The following is a 17,926-nucleotide window of genomic DNA, read 5'->3' as shown; positions in this document are numbered from 1 at the left end:
GCCGGTATATTTGAATACAATAAAATACAATACAATAGAATAAAATAAAAATATTGAGGTAGAAAGAATAAAAACAGAAACACAAGATAAAATAAAATAGGTAGATAAGGTGCAGTGGCAAGATGATGGTAATAGTACTGATGATATGATGGTAATGTTATTGTTAGACAGTATATAAAAATAGTACAGTATATATAGTATAGTAATTATACCAATATAATAGCAGTTTATAGTAATAATGGCAGCAACAGTATATATAATAGTAATTGTAATATAATAATAATAATAATTATAACATGTACACATGTATAAATATGTGTATATAGACTTATTTTGTTTGGTTTCACTTTCCTTATGTCCCCCTGCATTAACACAATGATGGCAGCTGACATTGGAGCCTGCAGACATGTCTTCACACACGTTGTGGTCTCAGTTGGAGTCTGAGTCTTGTTCTTCTCTGGGAGGAGGAGGAGGATGACATGACATGAACTTTTCTCCACAGGCTCCTCTCTCTGCCCCTCCTCCATCAGCTGATGCGTATTGTCAGCCCTGGCAGCAGGAAGTGCATCTGAGCGTCTCTCTGGCACATGAGGACACCGAGCTGCTTTCTTCTTCTTCTTCTTCAGCCAACTCCTCCACCGAACTGGTCCTACCGTGGACGGTAAAACCAACAGATCCTCACATGAGAGAGTCGTCACGTCACCGGGGGGTTTCTTCTCTACGACGTGTTCTCTCAGCTGCGAGCTACGGTGGGTGGGTTGCTAATGTTAGCTTTCGCGTTAGCTTCGTGTTGTTATTGATCGAAGTTGCGTGTGTTGACAATAACTGTGGGAATGTGAATCGAGAGGAACCAGGGGGGCCACACCGGGGACTGGTAGCGGGGAGGAGGGCAGGTTTGGACCGGGTGGTCTCACGGTGGTCTCGCTAGTGAACCCAGAGAAGCTTAGCGACGTCTCGTTAGCAGACTGAGCCTCAGAGGGATCTTTACCAGACCTCGTTGGAAACTCACACAGTTGTGTGTCTTCCTGGTTGTTGTGCTCGGTGTGTGTGCACAATGACTTTGCTCACAATCGTCTATAGATCTAGAAGGTGCACTCGACAATTCGGCTCACGTTGTGCATGATATATCCTTTAGAAATAGATTTTTTAAATGCGATTCCAAACTCATAACAATCCATGTAGATGTTAAAAGTTATACTATCTGTCAGAGGTGTCAAAAGTATTCACATTCATTACTTAAGTAGAAGTATAGATACTAGGGTTTAAAAATACTTCTGTAGAAGTAGAAGTATCAACTCAAGCTTTTTTACTTAAGTAAAAGTGTAAAAGTACTGGTTTCAAAACTACTTAAAGTATAAAAGTAAAAGGCATGTAAGGGGAATTTTTCCCCATTAAAGACAAACTCTTAAGCCGCATCTCAGGGGCCTATAGTGCACTACCCCACCTCCTCCAAAAAAAACAGTTTTCTAAAGGCCATAATGACTATAATGTTATATTATGGAGCGGAAGACATGATAACTAGTTGCCAATAATTATTGTAATGTCGGGCACCCAACTCAAACTCTCCTCTCGCCTCCGGAATGAAAACAAGCCAAAATGAAATAGGAGTAACGAGGCTATTTTTAAAATGTAAGAAGTAGAAAGTACAGATATTTGCGTGAAAATGTAAGGAGTAGAAGTAAAAAGTCGTCTGAAAAAAAAATACTCCAGTAAAGTATAGATACCCAAAATGTCTACTTAAGTAAGGTAACAAAGTATTTGTACTTCGTTACTTGACACCTCTGCTATCTGTGTTGGCTGACGAAACATTAAACAATATTTTTTTTGTAATGAATCTAATACGGAAAGTTAGAATGGATGAATGATTTTAAACTTAGTAAACATATAATGTGTGAACATAGTTTTTTACTTTGAATGTCAGAGTTGTGTATCCAGTTTGTCATCATTCATCAGAGCAACACTCTTTCACTTTCAAAACATGGCGCTGAGGATTCCTTTCATTTTCTCTTTGCAGCCATCATAAGTAAACAGGGGCACATCATTATCAATGAGTGCCTTTTTTAATTTAATTAAATTTATTATTTTTTCTCATAATTTCTTCCAGGAACAAAAGCATCAGGTGATGGACAGTTGTGGGAGAGGACGCCCATGGGGGAAGCTGGTCAAAGTGGACTCCAGTGAGACAGTGCTGCTTTTCAACAGGGAATGCACAGTCGGCAGGAAAAAGGGTCAGTTACTTTGTGCACTGATGGAATTAACTAAAAAGATAAATAAGAATCTTGTTTTATTATAAAACATTTCACATGCTAGCCTTTTAAAAAAAACTCAAAATGTGGTATATACCGCCTAACAAAAGACAACCCTGTCTGTGTGGTGCAGACATTGCTGTCAGTGTCTGGAGCCTTTAAAACCTCCCCCTTGAAAACACAAAGCTTTTTTAGTGCACCAAACTTAGACGGCCCCTTGGGATGACAACAAAAGACGTCCATTGAGAACATGTGTGCGGAATATTAAGTAGATTTTTTCTGTATGGGTTTTGCTTAAGAAAAGGTCTAGGCCTATATTTCCCCCTGTGTCTGCTTTGTTGAGGACTTTTGGGGTCTCCTTGTTTGCATTGCAAAGCACTAGTTTTAATTGGTTAGTCTATGTCTGGGCATTCATGGCTGGGAAAAAAAAAATCTGACGCAACACGCTTTCAGGTGGATCTTAGTAGTATGAGAGCAACAGAAATTAATATAAAAACATGGCATGATCTTTAACGGAAACATTTATGTACCACTATACTCACAGCGAGGTACAGAAGAAAAAAATATTCAGATTTAAAACAAAATTATGTATTGATATACGAGAATTAAGTCATCATTTAATGAGAAACAAGTTGTTATATTTCAAGAATATAGAAAACATTTTTTGGGGGGAAATGAGCAGCAAGGAGAATATTGCCAGCGTTCCACTCCTTCTAAATCAAACATGTTGATTACCTCACTCATTGTTTCCGAGAAATATCTTTGAATATCACGCAGATGTAACCAAAAATAATCTCAAAGGCGACCACTAACACACTTCCTAAAAAAAAAAAAAGGCAACTTCCTCCAAATCTGTGAGTAGACACAATTTTACACATACTAAGTAGGGTAGTGCAGTACTGATGTAACAAAATATTTTTGAATTATAAAGTATTCTATTGTTGGTGAAATTTATACTGAAGTATAGCTTCAGGAAACAGGCTGATCTTCTGATATTCCCCCATGATTTTATGCTTGTAATCAGTGTTGCCACAGTTACTTTGAAAAAGTAACTTAGTTACTTTACAGATTACTTGATTTTAAAAGTAACTTAGTTACTTTACAGATTACTTGATTTTAAAAGTAACTAAGTTAGATTACAAGTTACTTTAATAGTTACATTCAGCAGCTGCCGACAACACCCCCGCCGCCTCAACATAAAAATGACAACCGGTTTTACCAACACTCACTTTATTAGAAGTGCATTTTTAACAGTAATGTACACAACAACGTATAATGTATCTCCTGACATTTTAAGTTAAACTTAAAAACTATTTCCTGAAAAAATACATGTTTTTATAAAAATAAAATAAAGACAGTCTTTCTTGACTTCACTTAACATAAATACTTGTTTTTTTTATAAAAAAATAAAAACTAAAATAAAGACAGTCTTTCTTGACCTGACATATTTAACTTTTAACACTGTAATGGAAAAACGTACTACTTATGATCTACATTGTTTATAAATGTAACTTTTCAACATGTTTTATGAACATTGTACCTGTTGTTCACAGCATTAGAGAAGCAAGGAGTGGTTTTACAAAAAGCTGTTCTGTGAGGCAGCCCGGCATTGACAGTAGTAGGGATCTTGTTTATTATGGCACGAAACAAGGGCGATTCAACTTAATTGTTGCATAGGCTACACGACTTCACTCCCAGAGACGCAAGAAGAAAATCAAATATATTGTAATGGACTGGGTTTATGTTTATGTTTGGATTTGACGTATGTTCAGTAAAACACTGTGTTGATGGAGCGTTCCGATATCCTGAGGGTCAGTGAAGGGGTCGGGGTGGGACATGTGACTGTTTGGACCAATAGGATGGGGTTGTTGGGGATGTCAGGCCCTCATTGGCTGGTTGTGTTGGGGATGGGGGGGCAATGAGGAAGTGAAGGGTTGTTGATTTGTGCGAGTGACGGAGTAAGAGCGAGAAGTGCACATGTTCATGTAGATGATAATACAAGTAACAAAAAGTAGACAAAATAGTAACGTACAGTGACTTGGAGGAGTAACTTTAATCTGATCACTGGTTTGGAAATAGTAACGCGTTAGATTACTCGTTACTGAAAAAAGGGGTCAGATTAGAGTAACGCGTTACTAAGTAGCGCGTTACCGGCATCACTGCTTGTAATTTATAATTTACAACTTAACTCTTAATATTATGAATCTATTACAATTCTGACTTATTTCTGAATTATTCCTATACTCATCCTTGAGTAGCACCTGTCTTGTAGAGCTTCAGTTTCCTGTCAAATGTCCATTCTGTGTTCTCATGGTGTTTTCTTGTGTTTCCAGGATGTTATCTGTCATTTCCAGCCAGCAAACTGGTGTCAGGGGAGCACTGCAAGATTGTGCAAGATGAGAGCTCAGGCCTGGTGTGGCTGGAAGACATGAGGTAGTGTACACTGAATGTTTACCCATCATTTCCCATAAACGGTCAGTGCAGATATTGCTGCATGTATCATGTGTTAACTCCCTAATTAATGCTCTACTCAAACTGTGTGAAGAAATAGTTAAAACGTTTGGAAGAGAGCCTGTGTTTTTATAGCTGTTCAGGAGTGTGTACTTGTCCTTTCATGAAGCAAACAAACCTTTACAATGACACATGATTGCACTTCTGTTTGTGAGCAGCACGAATGGCACAGTGATCAACATGTCCAAACTGGTGAAGAAGCAAACTCACATGCTGCAGAGCGGTGATGTCATCTACTTTGTCTATAGGAAAAGTGAACCAGAGCAAAGTGAGTTGTTCACATTTTTGCCGTGATAATAATAACCATGCTTTATATGAATTCCTAAGAAGTTAAGTTGGACAACTTCCTCTCTTTTCACCCTGTAGACATTGCCTATGTTTACCACTCGATCAAAACGGATCACGCTATTTCAGAACCTTGTTATGGTAAGTAGGTTTATTTTGTCCAGGTCAACCACCTTTATTCAGCTACCTTGTGCCTCACAGAGGTGTAAAAAGTACTGAAATATTGTACTCAAGTAAAAGTACCTTTACTTTGATGAAATTTTACTTAAGTACAAGTAAAAGTACCCATCTAGAAATATACTCAAGTAAAAGTAAAAAGTAGTTCATTTAAAATGTACTTTAAGTAAAAGTTACTTAGTTATTTCCAACAACTTGATGGATCATTACAAATGCAAAGTGCAATGACATTAAACTTGTCAAACATTAAACATTTAACATGTTTGTCAACACAACATTTAAGAACTTTTGGGAGGACATGTCAAGTTCAGTTAATTTCATTTAAGGTGGAAAGTGAGAATGAAAGACCTAACCCGTTTTTTAAAAGAACTTTATCCATCACTACCCCTTGCCTTAAACTGTACTTCATATGTATCAATTACTAAAATAAATGTTTTTTTTATTTTGTTTTATTATTGATCATTTTGCGTGTTTATTTATTCATACCCTGCAAACAAAAGCCACAACAAATCAAAGTTTTGATACATTTATTTTGAAATGGTTTCTTTTATTTTGAAAAGGCACTTCCTGAAAAATATGGAAAAGATCGTTACTGGCAGGTGTTCCTCGCGCACAACACTGTCTAACACTGCAGTGAGAATTGCCTTGCGCCTTGAACTATGTTTTTTTCTTCTCAGTAACGGATATAATTTACAATACTTCAGTCAAAATCTACTTACGTAAAAGTAAAATTACCCATTTCAAAAACTACTAAAGAAATAACAAAGTACACAAAAAAACGACTCCATTACAGTAACGTGAGTAAATGTAATTCGTTACTTTACACCTCTGGTGCCTCACTAGTACACCCCCCCCCTGTTTCTGTACTTCAGACATGGAGAGACCAGTTCACAGTCCTGCTCCTGTCCCAGCTTCAGACATGTCCCTCTCCGTGGAGCCTGTGATGCTCACAAAGGCTCCTTGTGATCCGACTCAGGAGGAACCTCAACCCTCCACCTCAACTTCCCACTTCCGCATCGAGACCCCCCTCACTTCTGGTCCCATGGCAACCGCAGCCTCTCCGGCCTCTGGTAGGTTCTCTGCTAACACATAATTTACAAATATGGATTGATATTACAACGGATGTATTGTAACTGTAAGAACAACATTTCATCTGGTGTAGTCAAATTAGACACGGTTATATCGAAAACGATATAAAAATATGAACCTTATTAAGATAATAGTCTGAAACAGTACTTTCTGATTACCTTAACCTGAATGAGGTCATACTCAGAATAAGCAATTATCCAATCAAGACGTGGAGTATTCCAAACATTGCATTAGGTAGGCGTGTCTTAGCAAAACATCACAATGGTGATATTTTCCAAAGGGACAGACGTATGACCTAGTGGCTGTAATGTTGATGTGAGCTATAATCAATGCTCATTATAACATGGATATGAATGGAATATATAAGTTATGTACGCCTGGAGTGTTGTCAATAGTCTGATTTCTTGTGTCCATGTATGTCCATGAATTCCCTGATGTTAAATGAGCAGACAGGGGTGTGGTGTATTTTTATAAACAGTCTGTACTCTGTGCTCTTAGTAACTTATTGATTACAGTTACTGTTGGAGATGCAGACCTGCTGATGATAGTTTATACCTGATTTTCTGAACAAGCTTTAACTCAGTGCAGGCTGTTTTGCCTTAAACATGGTTAGCTGGCGTGTTATCACACTATCTTCAGCATGGCTTCTATCTGACTTTTCCAACCAAACCCCAACTTTGATTGTGACTAACTGAGCCAGTTACACCACCTCCCCCAACATTGAGAAACTTAGAAAGTAAAAAAAACGATGCTCTGATTAATTGCCCACAAAGTGAACGTACATGAAATCGAATCTGGCGAGTCAGACCCTGGCACCGACTGTTGTACAAGAAGACCTGACTCAGACAATCTCCGTTCTAGTTTATCCCAAAGGCCTCGTGGTCAATACAGGCACTAGATGATGGAGTAAATGGCCTTTGTTGTGGGTTTTAGTGCCTCTGCTCCGTTTCTCTCAACATTGTGTTATCAAGCTAATTTTAATTGCAAGGTGGTTGTAGGTGTTGGACAGAGCAGACCAGTGCTGCTGACAGGAGTAAGGAAAATTACAAAATGATTACAAACAGGCAAAATCTGATCCTTTATGGTGCAGAATAACGTTCTGAGATCTCACTTCCACTTTGGTGATGTTCTAATTGATGTCTGTCTTTCAGCTTCAACTGGTCAAGCACTGCTTGTGTTTATGTCCTGATGTCACACAAATGCCATGATCCACATTATATGAATCATTCCAAGTCTGATATGTTTCCACTGATCTGTTTCTATTTTCATCAGGCCACGCTAAAGAAGATATGGACTATATGGAGCCAGAAAGCAAAAGGCGGAAAAAAGATGACGGTTAGTTTTTTTTTGTAACCTGGTTTTCCTTGATTGAATACCTATGCAAAGAACGTTATGTTATCACCCCCTTTTCACCACTTTCCCTTTGTTGATTGAGATGTTTTGTATTTGTTTGTAAGCCAGAAAACGCAGGTTTATGGTTCACTACTTCCCGGCAGAATGTAAAATGGACGTTCATTTTTGGTGCTGAGGCAGCTCCGGAAATTTTTGCGTTACTTTTTTTACCATTGCGAGATTTCATGGCAATTTCTACATTTTCATTGATTTCCCTGGGAATCATTCATGGATCTTGATTTTTAAAAAAGTGGCACATTCACGGAACATGTACTAAAGCACCTTATGGTCAACGGTATTGAGACACCTACAGGAGCTTTTATGGCATTCCATTCTAAATCAATAGGCATTAATATGGAGTCGGAGCAATAACGGCTTCCCCTCTTCTGGGAAGGCTTTCTACAAGATTTTGGAGCGTGTCTGTGGGAATTTTTTCCCCTTCATCCAGAGGCCCATTTGTGAGGTCAGATGCTGATGTTGTACAAGAGGACCTGACTCGCAATCTCCGTTCTAGTTCATCCCAAAGGTGTTAACCCTAGATCAGAGCCCTGTAAGGGCCAGTCATGTGCTTCCACACCAAACTCACCCAACCACGCTTTTATCAACCTTGCTTTGTGCACTGGGGCAGAGTGATGCTGGAACAGAAAGGATCTTATCCAAACAGTTCCCACAAAGTTAGTAAGTAAGCATAGAATTGTCCAAAATGTGGTAAGCTGAAAAGCATTAAGATGCCCCTTCACTGGAACCAAGGGGCCTAGTCCAGCCAATGGGACTGAATGAAGCACCTGGATTCGATGATGAAGATTTTTGTACCAATACTTTCTTCCATATTGTGTATATCTATGAGTGTGTGCAATTTGATTGAGTTTAGGGTGACCCTTTCAGACGAGAGTGTGTTTCTAGTTAAAAGTAGTTTTACATATTCTTGAGAGCTTTCGTCAGATTTAGTTCCAGCCCCAATTCTTTTCACCAGTCTGAAGCCGAGCCTGGAGGGTGTAATATACACTATTTGTGTTTACAGATAAAGGTTATGATTCACCTTCGCCACAAACCTCCAGTGCAGAAGTCATCGGTGCAGCAAAGGGAAGTCGTGGGAGTCTTTTACCCAAACCACCAGTGGGAGGGGCTAAAACTGACAAGATGGAGGAGTCTCTGACATGTGTTATTTGCCAGGACCTGCTGCATGACTGTGTCAGGTAAGATCTCAAGGGCTGTGATACCCAAGTTTAGGGATTTTATCCCCACTTTTAGGTCTTGCAAGGTACTTTGGATACTCATGCATGTTCATCAAGTGTGAAAAGAGTTTGAGTTGAATACTCAAAGTCTTGTTTTGCTTCAGTTTGCAGCCTTGCATGCATGTCTTCTGTGCTGCCTGCTACTCGGGCTGGATGGAGCGTTCTTCCCTTTGCCCCACCTGCCGCTGCCGTGTGGAGAGGATTCGTAAGAACCACATCCTCAACAACCTTGTGGAGGCCTACCTCATCCAGCACCCAGGTTTGAACAGATCAAGATACATTTGAATCGTGATTAGGGCTGCAAAATTCCGGGAATTTTTTACATAGGTCTTTGCACAGTATTTGCAAATGTACACAGCCTTTCCTTCTACATTGGATGGGGTGAAATGTCTCCACACATGAGATAGTGCACGTGGCATTGTTCTGTAGAATAAGATGAGAAAAAAGTTTGTAAAAAAACACTAATGCAATGCCATAGATATAAATAGTTAGCCAAACAATTGGAAAAGTCTGTAAAAATATTTTACAATTGATGGATAAATGAATGGAAATAGGCTAGATGAACAGATGAACAGATGAACAATCCTCAATCAGCATGCTAATATATTTTCCCCAGTAATGGTGCTGGGAGTTATCTGTGCATGTGATGTAAGAATGCACAGTGGAGGGTTGAAACTCAACATGCAGCGTGTGCTGCATTCCATACATCTTTAAAATAGAGTTTTGAATGATGTTTTTATTGCTCAGCATTTTATTTGCATAGTTTTTTTTTTTCAAAATTCCCAAAATTCCCGAGCTTAATATTCCCGTTGAAAGTTTCGGGAAATTTACCGGAAACTTTCCGCCCATTTGCAACCCTAATCGTGATACATTAGCACTTAACTGTGTGTAAAGCAAGATCTACTTATTTTATTTAATTTCCCAAAAATGTGAGCAGATATTGATTTGTTTGTGTTGATGTGCACCTTTCTGTCCCAAAGAAAAGTGTCGCAGTGAGGAGGATCTGAAGAGCATGGAAAGCCGTAACAAGATAACTCAGGACATGTTGCAGCCAAAAGTGGAGCGCTACTTCTCGGATGAGGAGGGCTCCGATTACCTCTTTGAGCTCTCTGACAACGACAGTGACTCTTCAGACTTTAGGTAAAAGGTCTCGCAGTTTGCATTTGTTGGAAACCTATACGTATATTTCTAACACATTTTTGAGATTTGATTAACAATATATAGAAAACATAAGTAAAATATGTATATATATTTACAATGTGCAGAGATAATGATGATATACAAGTACAAATGTATTGAATAACTGCAGTAGGTTTACTTAAATATGAATCAATGTCATAAAAACATTGTGACATCAAAATAACAAGTCAGCAATGGTGCAAGACAGTTTTTTGTCATGTTTTGTTAACTTCTCTGTGTGATTTTTTTCCATGTTGTGTTTTGGACTCCAGTCAGCCTCTACTGATGTGCAGACAGTGTCCCGGCTACAGGAGGGAGGGCAGTCAGGTGCTGTTTGCTACAGGTTCAAACTACTGGTTCGCCGGTCTGTCCGCTCCGCCCCCTGTACCTGCTGCAGCCAAACCAGCAAATGAAGAAGGCTCTGCAAAGTCCACAGGGGAGCAGCCCTCCACATCCTCTGATGGCCCCTCTGGTGATGGTGAGCATAGATTAGATAGGAAGATTACTAGATATAGTTAAACAGTTTTCTCACATTAGCAGGATATGCCATGCTGTTATACTTTTAATACCAAAAACAAAAAATTGCTGTGTGCAATTTAAAAGAAACCACTGTAGCAGCACTGTAAATACCCTCCTGGCCTCCATCAGGTTCTGTCTTAAACCTGTATCTGCCCCCTCCCTGTCTGCAGCTCCTCCGGAGTACTGCTGCCCCCCCCAGGGCTGCCATCTCATCTGCACCTGCTGCCTCCAGCCGATGCCAGACAGACGGGCAGAGCTGAACAGCCAGCAGGTCGCCGCTCAACAATGTGAGTGCCTTCCCAACTTGTTAGTCCCTCTGCACAAATCTAACAGATATAAATATACTGTCAGGCAGAAAACTACATGTAACTACAGTGACAGAGGAAGGAGTTGATGTAGGGAACTAGAAATCATAGAGTGCAGCCCAGGTAAACTGTAAATTGTGTCACGCTCATCGGAATAAAGATGTATTTAATTTGCATACTTTGAGGAATGCAAAAATCGGAGAGAGTAAAAGTATAACTTTTTTGCACAAACTCCATTCTGTAACCCTGGATGCATGATGTGTTGTGTGTTGGCAGGTGTGCTGTGCCAGCGACCCTTCTGTCACATGTACTGGGGCTGCCAGAGGATTGGCTGTCAGGGCTGTCTGGCTCGATTCAGTGGTATGTATGTGTTTGAGCAAAACAGCCCCAGGGGGATCTCAAACTCTTCCCTTATGGCTGGTTGGTAGCTTTGGAGCAGTGTGGGATTGTTACCAATATAACTTTTAATTGAGGTGCAGATTGTGTGCTACTACATTAATCTATCATTTTGACAATAGTCATGAAATTAAAATGTCCCACAGATGTTTAACCTCAGCAGCTTGTAAAACTAATAGAACATTTTATGAGTTGTAGTTTTCTTAATGTTCTGCAGTAAAAATCAATTTTTTATTTTTTTCCAGAGCTCAATTTGACAGACAAATGTTTGGATGGAGTGCTCAACAACAACAACTATGAGTCAGAGATCCTCCAGGTAAGAGGGACTTCATGGGAAATATGTTCTTGTTATTCACCATTTTTGTATTTATATGTATATATTACTTGTTTTAAGTCATTTGTTAATGCTATTTGTATCCCGTATGGTTGATTCAACTGCAAATAAAATGGTTTTATATTTGCGCCTCATTTCTGTGCAAGCAATTTGAGATTTGAGCATGGGAAAAATATTTTTTGAAAGCATATTTCGTTTGAGCAAACAAAATCCTGTGCGCTTATCATTGTCCATATAAATGTCCAAAATTGACCAATTGTGTAAAATTATAAATAGAAAAAATTCACACCAATACATAATATGTATGTGTGTATCCTCCAAATCTCAAATTGCTGGTTTAAGAATGTGTAGCTACTGAACTCCTGTAAGGTAAACACAATCTTCAGATGCCAAGTTTACCACCTAAAGCTTCTCTCCAAACACTGCAGAGTGCACTTACACGCTAAGACTGCAACATGCTTGAAGTACATGTCTACACATACCGTCACACGTGGTGTCAAGATGCTTTTGTGTGTGTTTCCTTGCTTCCACCAGAACTACCTGTCCTCGCGAGGGAAGTCATGGAGAGATCTTCTTCAGGAGGCTCTGCAGGGTTTACAGCAGGCCAAGTACTGTCTGACAGGTGAGCTCAACACACGTTCATTAGTAAGTAGTGGGTTATGATCAGGGTTGCAAAATTCCGGGAATATTCAAACTTGGAAACTTTCCATGGGAATTAACGGGAATATACGGGAATTAACGGGAATAAACTGGAAATGTTGTAGGTAATTTATACTAACTGTATTTACCTTGTCATATACAGACATAAATATAAACATTTTGTTTTGTCATAGGCTGATTTGAGCCCTGAGGAAACTTTGGGCACTTGACTATATGCTTCTGCATCGTTGTGTCATTCTTAACATAGGTCTTTGCACAGTATTTGCAAAAGTACACAGCCTTTCCTTCTACATTGGATGGGGTGAAATGTCTCCACACATGATATAGTGCACGTGGCATTTTTCTGTAGAATAAGATGAGAAAAAAGTTTGTAAAAAAACACTAATGCAATGCCAGAGATATAAATAGTTAGCCAAACAATTGGAATCGTCTGTAAAAATATTTAAAAATTGATAGATAAATGAATGGAAATAGGCTAGATGAACAGATGAACAATCCTCAATCAGCATGCTGATATATTTTCCCCAGTAATATCATTGAAACTTACCTGACTAGTCCTGCACACTACAGCAGGCCTCAATAGCCCTGCTGTAGAGTGAAGGATGCTGGGAATTATCTGTGCATGTGATGGAAGAATGCACACTGGAGGGTTGAAATTCAACTCGCAGTGTGTGCTTCATTCCATACATCTTTAAAAAAGAGTTTGAATGATGTTTTTATTGCTCAGCGTTTAATTTGCTAATTTTTTTTTTTTTTTTCAAAATTCCCGAGCTTAACTTCCCATGGAAAGTTTCCGGAAAGTTTCCGGAAATTTACCGGAAACTTTCCGCCCCTTTGCGACCCTAGTTATGATACAGAAATCTTTGGGAGATCTACAATCTGTGTCTCATTCACTACCATGGACCACGCACAATGTGGCTGAAGTAAGTCCTGATTTGACAGTGATGACTTTCTGACTTTCAGATTGCCGCATCTCTGCAAACACCGTCACGTGCTTCTGCTGCGGCCTGCGATCGTTCAAGGAGCTGGCCTACAAGTACAGACAGAACATCCCTCTCTCTGAACTGCCAGGTCAGACACACCGAGATCACTTTTTAAAGTTTTTTTGTTAATTTTAAAGATTTTCACCGAAACATGTCTGACCCTTATATTGACTTCTCCTGATATTCCTCCTCAGCTGCTGTAGCATCTCGCCCCGACTGTTACTGGGGGCGCAACTGTCGTACGCAGGTGAAGGCTCATCATGCAATGTGAGTCTTATTGGATACAAAACACCACATAAACGCACTCAGAGCCAATCTGCCCCCTGGTGGGTGCATAGAGCAAACATTTAGTCACAGTGAAGCTTTTTAAGTGATTTGTGTCTCCATTGCAACTTTGTGTCCTTACAGGTTTGAGATCTTGCATTATATTCAGATATTTCAGGGTCTTGTTTTTTCCTGGGCTGAAAGACTGAATCACTTTGGATTTCTTCTTTACTGTTTTATTTATTTATCAGCCATCTCTATGCATGTAGTTTGTTAATTTTACCACTAGAGGGAGTCCTTGTATAAACATGGTCTTGTATTTTCTCCTTCTGCCTCTTAAAGAGCTGTGCAACGTGATTCATGTCATCCCGTTTCTTTGATTTGATTCTTTGACCTAATTGGTTTCTTCTCTCTTGTTTTCATTTCAGGAAATTCAACCACATTTGTGAGCAGACACGTTTCAAGAACTGAGGCAGAAGAGTGGTTTGTCTCCTCAGTGTCAAATGTACTGATCATCTCACACATTGGTCATGAGACACGATCTTGTTAGGTTTTCGTTATGTCCATCGTAGCCTTCCTGCCATTATGCAATAAATTAATGCAGAAATTACAATCAGTATACATTTACAATAGTGAAAAGTTTGAAATAATGCTATGCACAAATTCTACTTTGAGAACTAAAGTTAAGTTTCAAGATATCCAAGACCTAGGTATTTGCATTTAGCAGCAGCCACCATTTATACTGGGATCATTTCTCTGTGGCTCATGCATTTGTCTAGTTTACCCGGTAACAACCACTTTTTGACAGTCGTTTAGTTGTTAGGGTGGTTAAAGGTGGTAGTGAATTGTACTTCCTGGTATGTCAGGCCTCCAGCCTGTGTGACAATAATGTTTTCCTCTCAGATAAAGAGCGATTGAGGCAATCTGTACGGAATAAGGCCATGTGCTGTATGTACACATACAAATGTTGATATGCATGTTTTATGTTATATCTTTATTCAGCCTTAGTTATAGAGTCTTAAAGGATCTGATGCATATTTTCTATTTTACTTTAGTGTTTTAACAGGCTTAAGAGATGCAGGGCTTCAAATCGAAAGTCAACATAAACATCTGTTGCAGTGAAAGTGAAGTGAAAAATAGTATTAGAGTTAAAGCAATGCACTGTGGCACCACTCTGTGCAGATATGATTCTTACAGGATCAGGTCTCACCTCTGATGGTCGGTTCCTGTTTTGCAAGTACAAAAAGCCATGTCAAAGCCCCTCACACAAAGTAGGGTCGATTTATAATCCCATGTGATATTCGTGTAGGATTTCATGTCTGTGGGAAGGGGATCAATGTGTTGTAATGCAGTCAGAGGGCATGGGGGCCTCCTTTGTATGCTTTGCTCTGGATAATCATCTCCGAAGTGATTAAAGTTGTGTAGAAGGGACGTGTTCTTAGAGCCTTGTAGTAAGGGCTAAGCCTCCAGGAAATGCAGTTACTCCACGTCGGCCCAGGAGTGGAAGAAAATCGTCTGCACTCTTAGCAACCACTAACAGTTAATGAGGCTGAATCTGATGGGGCTTGTTTTCATATGCAACGTGTTGCAGGTGACACAGTGCCAATACAAACACGAGAGTGTGTTTTGTCATTTGGGTTCTAGTTATATATATATTGTAACTTACCTTCCAAGCATTTTGATAGAGGTTTATTCAGATTGTGTTGAAGTTTTTGAGATTGTAGTGGATCAGAGGGTTGGGTTTAGTTTGATTTAAAATTTAAGTTGAATAGAATCATGTTCTCTGGTTCCTCAGGTGCACAGAGCTGCTGTTTTGTTGTGTTAAATTCAGGCTAACCATGTGTAATGGTCCACGGTTCTGTGTCAATGTAAAAGTCTAAGAGCTTGACATGCATGCATCAGTATTGATTTAGATACTACAAATCAGCCTGCAGGGTTTTTCCCTTTTCTTACAGTTTTCACTTCAAGAGGCCTTATATACTGAAATACTAGGATCAATATCAGTCTTGATGGTTGCTTGTTTGTTTGTTTTTTTGTTGGTAGGGTCACTGTTAGTGGGTAGAAATACTGGTGAATATGAAGAATAGAGGGAAGAGAAAATGTTCAAATAAGGCCTTGGCTTGCTTTAGTATATTATGTATAGTTTCACACATTAATGTTGGTCTTGTTTTTTTTTTTTGAATGATTTAGTTACTCTTGCTTAATGTTTCTATATTGTACAGCTATGAGGGTATTTGCACATATTTGTCCCACACACATTTAAAGGCTTCTTTTTTTAAAGTTTAAGATATGAACCCAACATCCTGGAGGAGGGGTCTGTGGGTTTAGAATAATCTTGCAAATAACACAAACTTTTAAATCATGAAGTGTTTCATTCCAAAATCAGATATACATCACCAAAAAGCAAAATACACATTTGAAAAATATACTTTCTTAAAGATATCCTTAACAGCGTAATAGTTTTTAGAAAAGTATGTTCATTTCTGTTATAGTCTTAGTAACATCAGTCATATATGTATACAGTATGTGTTGTTTTGGAATGTAGCTCTTTATTTTCATTGCAAATCTTACATGGATTTGTGAATGGGCACTTTCCCGGCCTCTGCCTGAGCTCCTTAGTTAATTTGTGGTGTTAGCATGGCGGTGCAGGTGTATTTTGTTGTTTTGTTTCTTGGCCGCCCTCAGCCACAGTGGGTCCATATTGGCATTCCTCAGCAGCTCAGGCCCTCAGCACAAGCCTGGTCGATCCCCCCCCCCCGGCGGAGTGGCTAGGTTTTAATTACTCCCAACAGGAGATCTGGGCACCCTAAGCCAACAGCAGTTTCAAGCCGCTCCAATCAGGGATTGGCATTAAAGCAGCTTTGGAGGCGTGCTTTGCATTCTCCGTGGGGTCGGGACGTGAGGGGTTGTGTTGTATGTCGAGGAAAATATTGACTCACCTTGTGTGCAAAAGTCTGGACCAAGCAGTAACGCAAAGAGGCAGGTTTCATTCTACCTCAGCACAGCTTCCAGGAACGTGGAAGACAGAACAGGCCTCGGTGTCACATCGGTTCAGAGCTGGCCGTGCATCTCACAGTGCCACGATGAATCTGTAAACTTTGTAAACAATGCACTACGTGAACTATTAGTCCACTATAATCCAATTAAATCACTAGAGTAGCACTAGGCACATGCAGGAATTTAAGTTTGAGAATTATGTTTCAGAGACTGATCAATGTTTCTTCACCCTGCTTCAGCAATGCAATTTTTTTTCCCCTTGAAATGCAAATGGATCCGATCTGCTTGTCTACCATCACAAATTAAAGAGATAGCTGTCTGTAGAAATGGAATTGTTTTTGTCAGTACCTCAAACTTAATTAAAAAATGTGATTGGCTTATTTTACTTCTATTGGATGTTTGAGTTTCACTGTTTGACACAAGAAAGATTTTTCACATTCATCAGTTGAATGGAAAAAGCCTCTCGTGCTCACCTTTAAACCTGAGTTGTGGGTGTCAGCTGAATTTTGTGACATCACAAAGGAAGAAGCCAATCGTGATCCAAACCCATCGAGAGAAGTAGTTAACGTCATCAGTAAAAACATGTAATGAACTGTGTACAGATTTTTCGATTTTTCTGTGAATATTCGTTATGTTTTGGGGTCTTTCATTAACAGATGCGACCTCCGGTTCAGTAGTGTCCAGCAGTTTAATAAGGTTTCTGTCTGTAGTGTCACCTAGTGCAAGTGGTGTTCACATAATCGCAATAAATCCCAGTTTTCCTCAATTTTTGTTATGTTTGTTTATTTAGTAGGATTACTCCCAAACCCCTGAACGGATTACCATAAAACGTGGTGGAAGGAAGTAGTACGAGTCAGGAATCCAATTACATTTTGGGGCGGATCAATGACAATATTACATTTTCTTGAACATGTGAGACACAGCATTTTTCAACATTGTTGTTGATTTCCCAGATAATTTATGGTTGATAAATCATCAGGCATGTTTAGGGGGCTGCAATTTGGTGCAAATATAAACAAAAATCTGTATCTAGTGAATTTATATGTGGTTTCAGTAGGAGAAGATGGGTCTTAGAAGTTTACAGGTCTATTGAATGCTATTCTAGTTTGTTTGTATGTCCACTACTCGCAAAGACGATGTTGGAGTGAGGCGTGCAGATCCAAAAACATCTCACGTCCCACTCCTGAGATCCTCTTCGAAGACTGAGGTTCCTACTGATGGTAGGAATCAGATCAAGGATAAACATGTGGATTACACAGCCTTTATTAAAACTTAACATTTCATAATTCATTTGAATACTATTGTGATTTCTACTTCTCTCTTCATACTACATTGTGTATTAGTGCTATATATA

General features: G+C 39.2%; 1 protein-coding gene across 1 annotated transcript; it reads left to right on the top strand.

Moving 5' to 3' along the window:
- The first annotated feature begins 559 nt into the window (after positions 1-559).
- On the top strand, positions 560-17,338 carry chfr (checkpoint with forkhead and ring finger domains, E3 ubiquitin protein ligase). Its single transcript, XM_061071255.1, has 18 exons — positions 560-749; positions 2,105-2,228; positions 4,580-4,679; positions 4,916-5,025; positions 5,124-5,183; positions 6,092-6,289; positions 7,581-7,643; positions 8,722-8,896; positions 9,040-9,194; positions 9,916-10,075; positions 10,387-10,592; positions 10,804-10,920; positions 11,215-11,298; positions 11,580-11,650; positions 12,203-12,290; positions 13,292-13,399; positions 13,506-13,578; positions 14,004-17,338. Exons 2-18 carry the CDS (start codon positions 2,123-2,125, stop codon positions 14,044-14,046), a joined length of 1,917 nt encoding a protein of 638 aa, XP_060927238.1. The 5' UTR covers positions 560-749; positions 2,105-2,122; the 3' UTR covers positions 14,047-17,338.
- Positions 17,339-17,926: the final 588 nt, after the last annotated feature.

Source organism: Limanda limanda, chromosome 5 (genome assembly GCF_963576545.1).
Source record: "Limanda limanda chromosome 5, fLimLim1.1, whole genome shotgun sequence".
Lineage (NCBI taxonomy): Eukaryota > Metazoa > Chordata > Actinopteri > Pleuronectiformes > Pleuronectidae > Limanda > Limanda limanda.
Note: the sequence above shows the minus strand (reverse complement) of the source record. Positions and strands in the feature narration are given on the sequence as shown.

Excerpts from the sequence above, each read along its gene's own strand:
- chfr (XM_061071255.1), top strand. The coding sequence starts at position 2,123 with ATGGACAGTTGTGGGAGAGGACGCCCATGGGGGAAGCTGGTCAAAGTG. Across the intron at positions 10,921-11,214 it reads GCAGGTCGCCGCTCAACAAT|GTGTGCTGTGCCAGCGACCC; the intron begins GTGAGTGCCTTC and ends GTGTGTTGGCAG. Across the intron at positions 11,651-12,202 it reads ATGAGTCAGAGATCCTCCAG|AACTACCTGTCCTCGCGAGG; the intron begins GTAAGAGGGACT and ends TGCTTCCACCAG.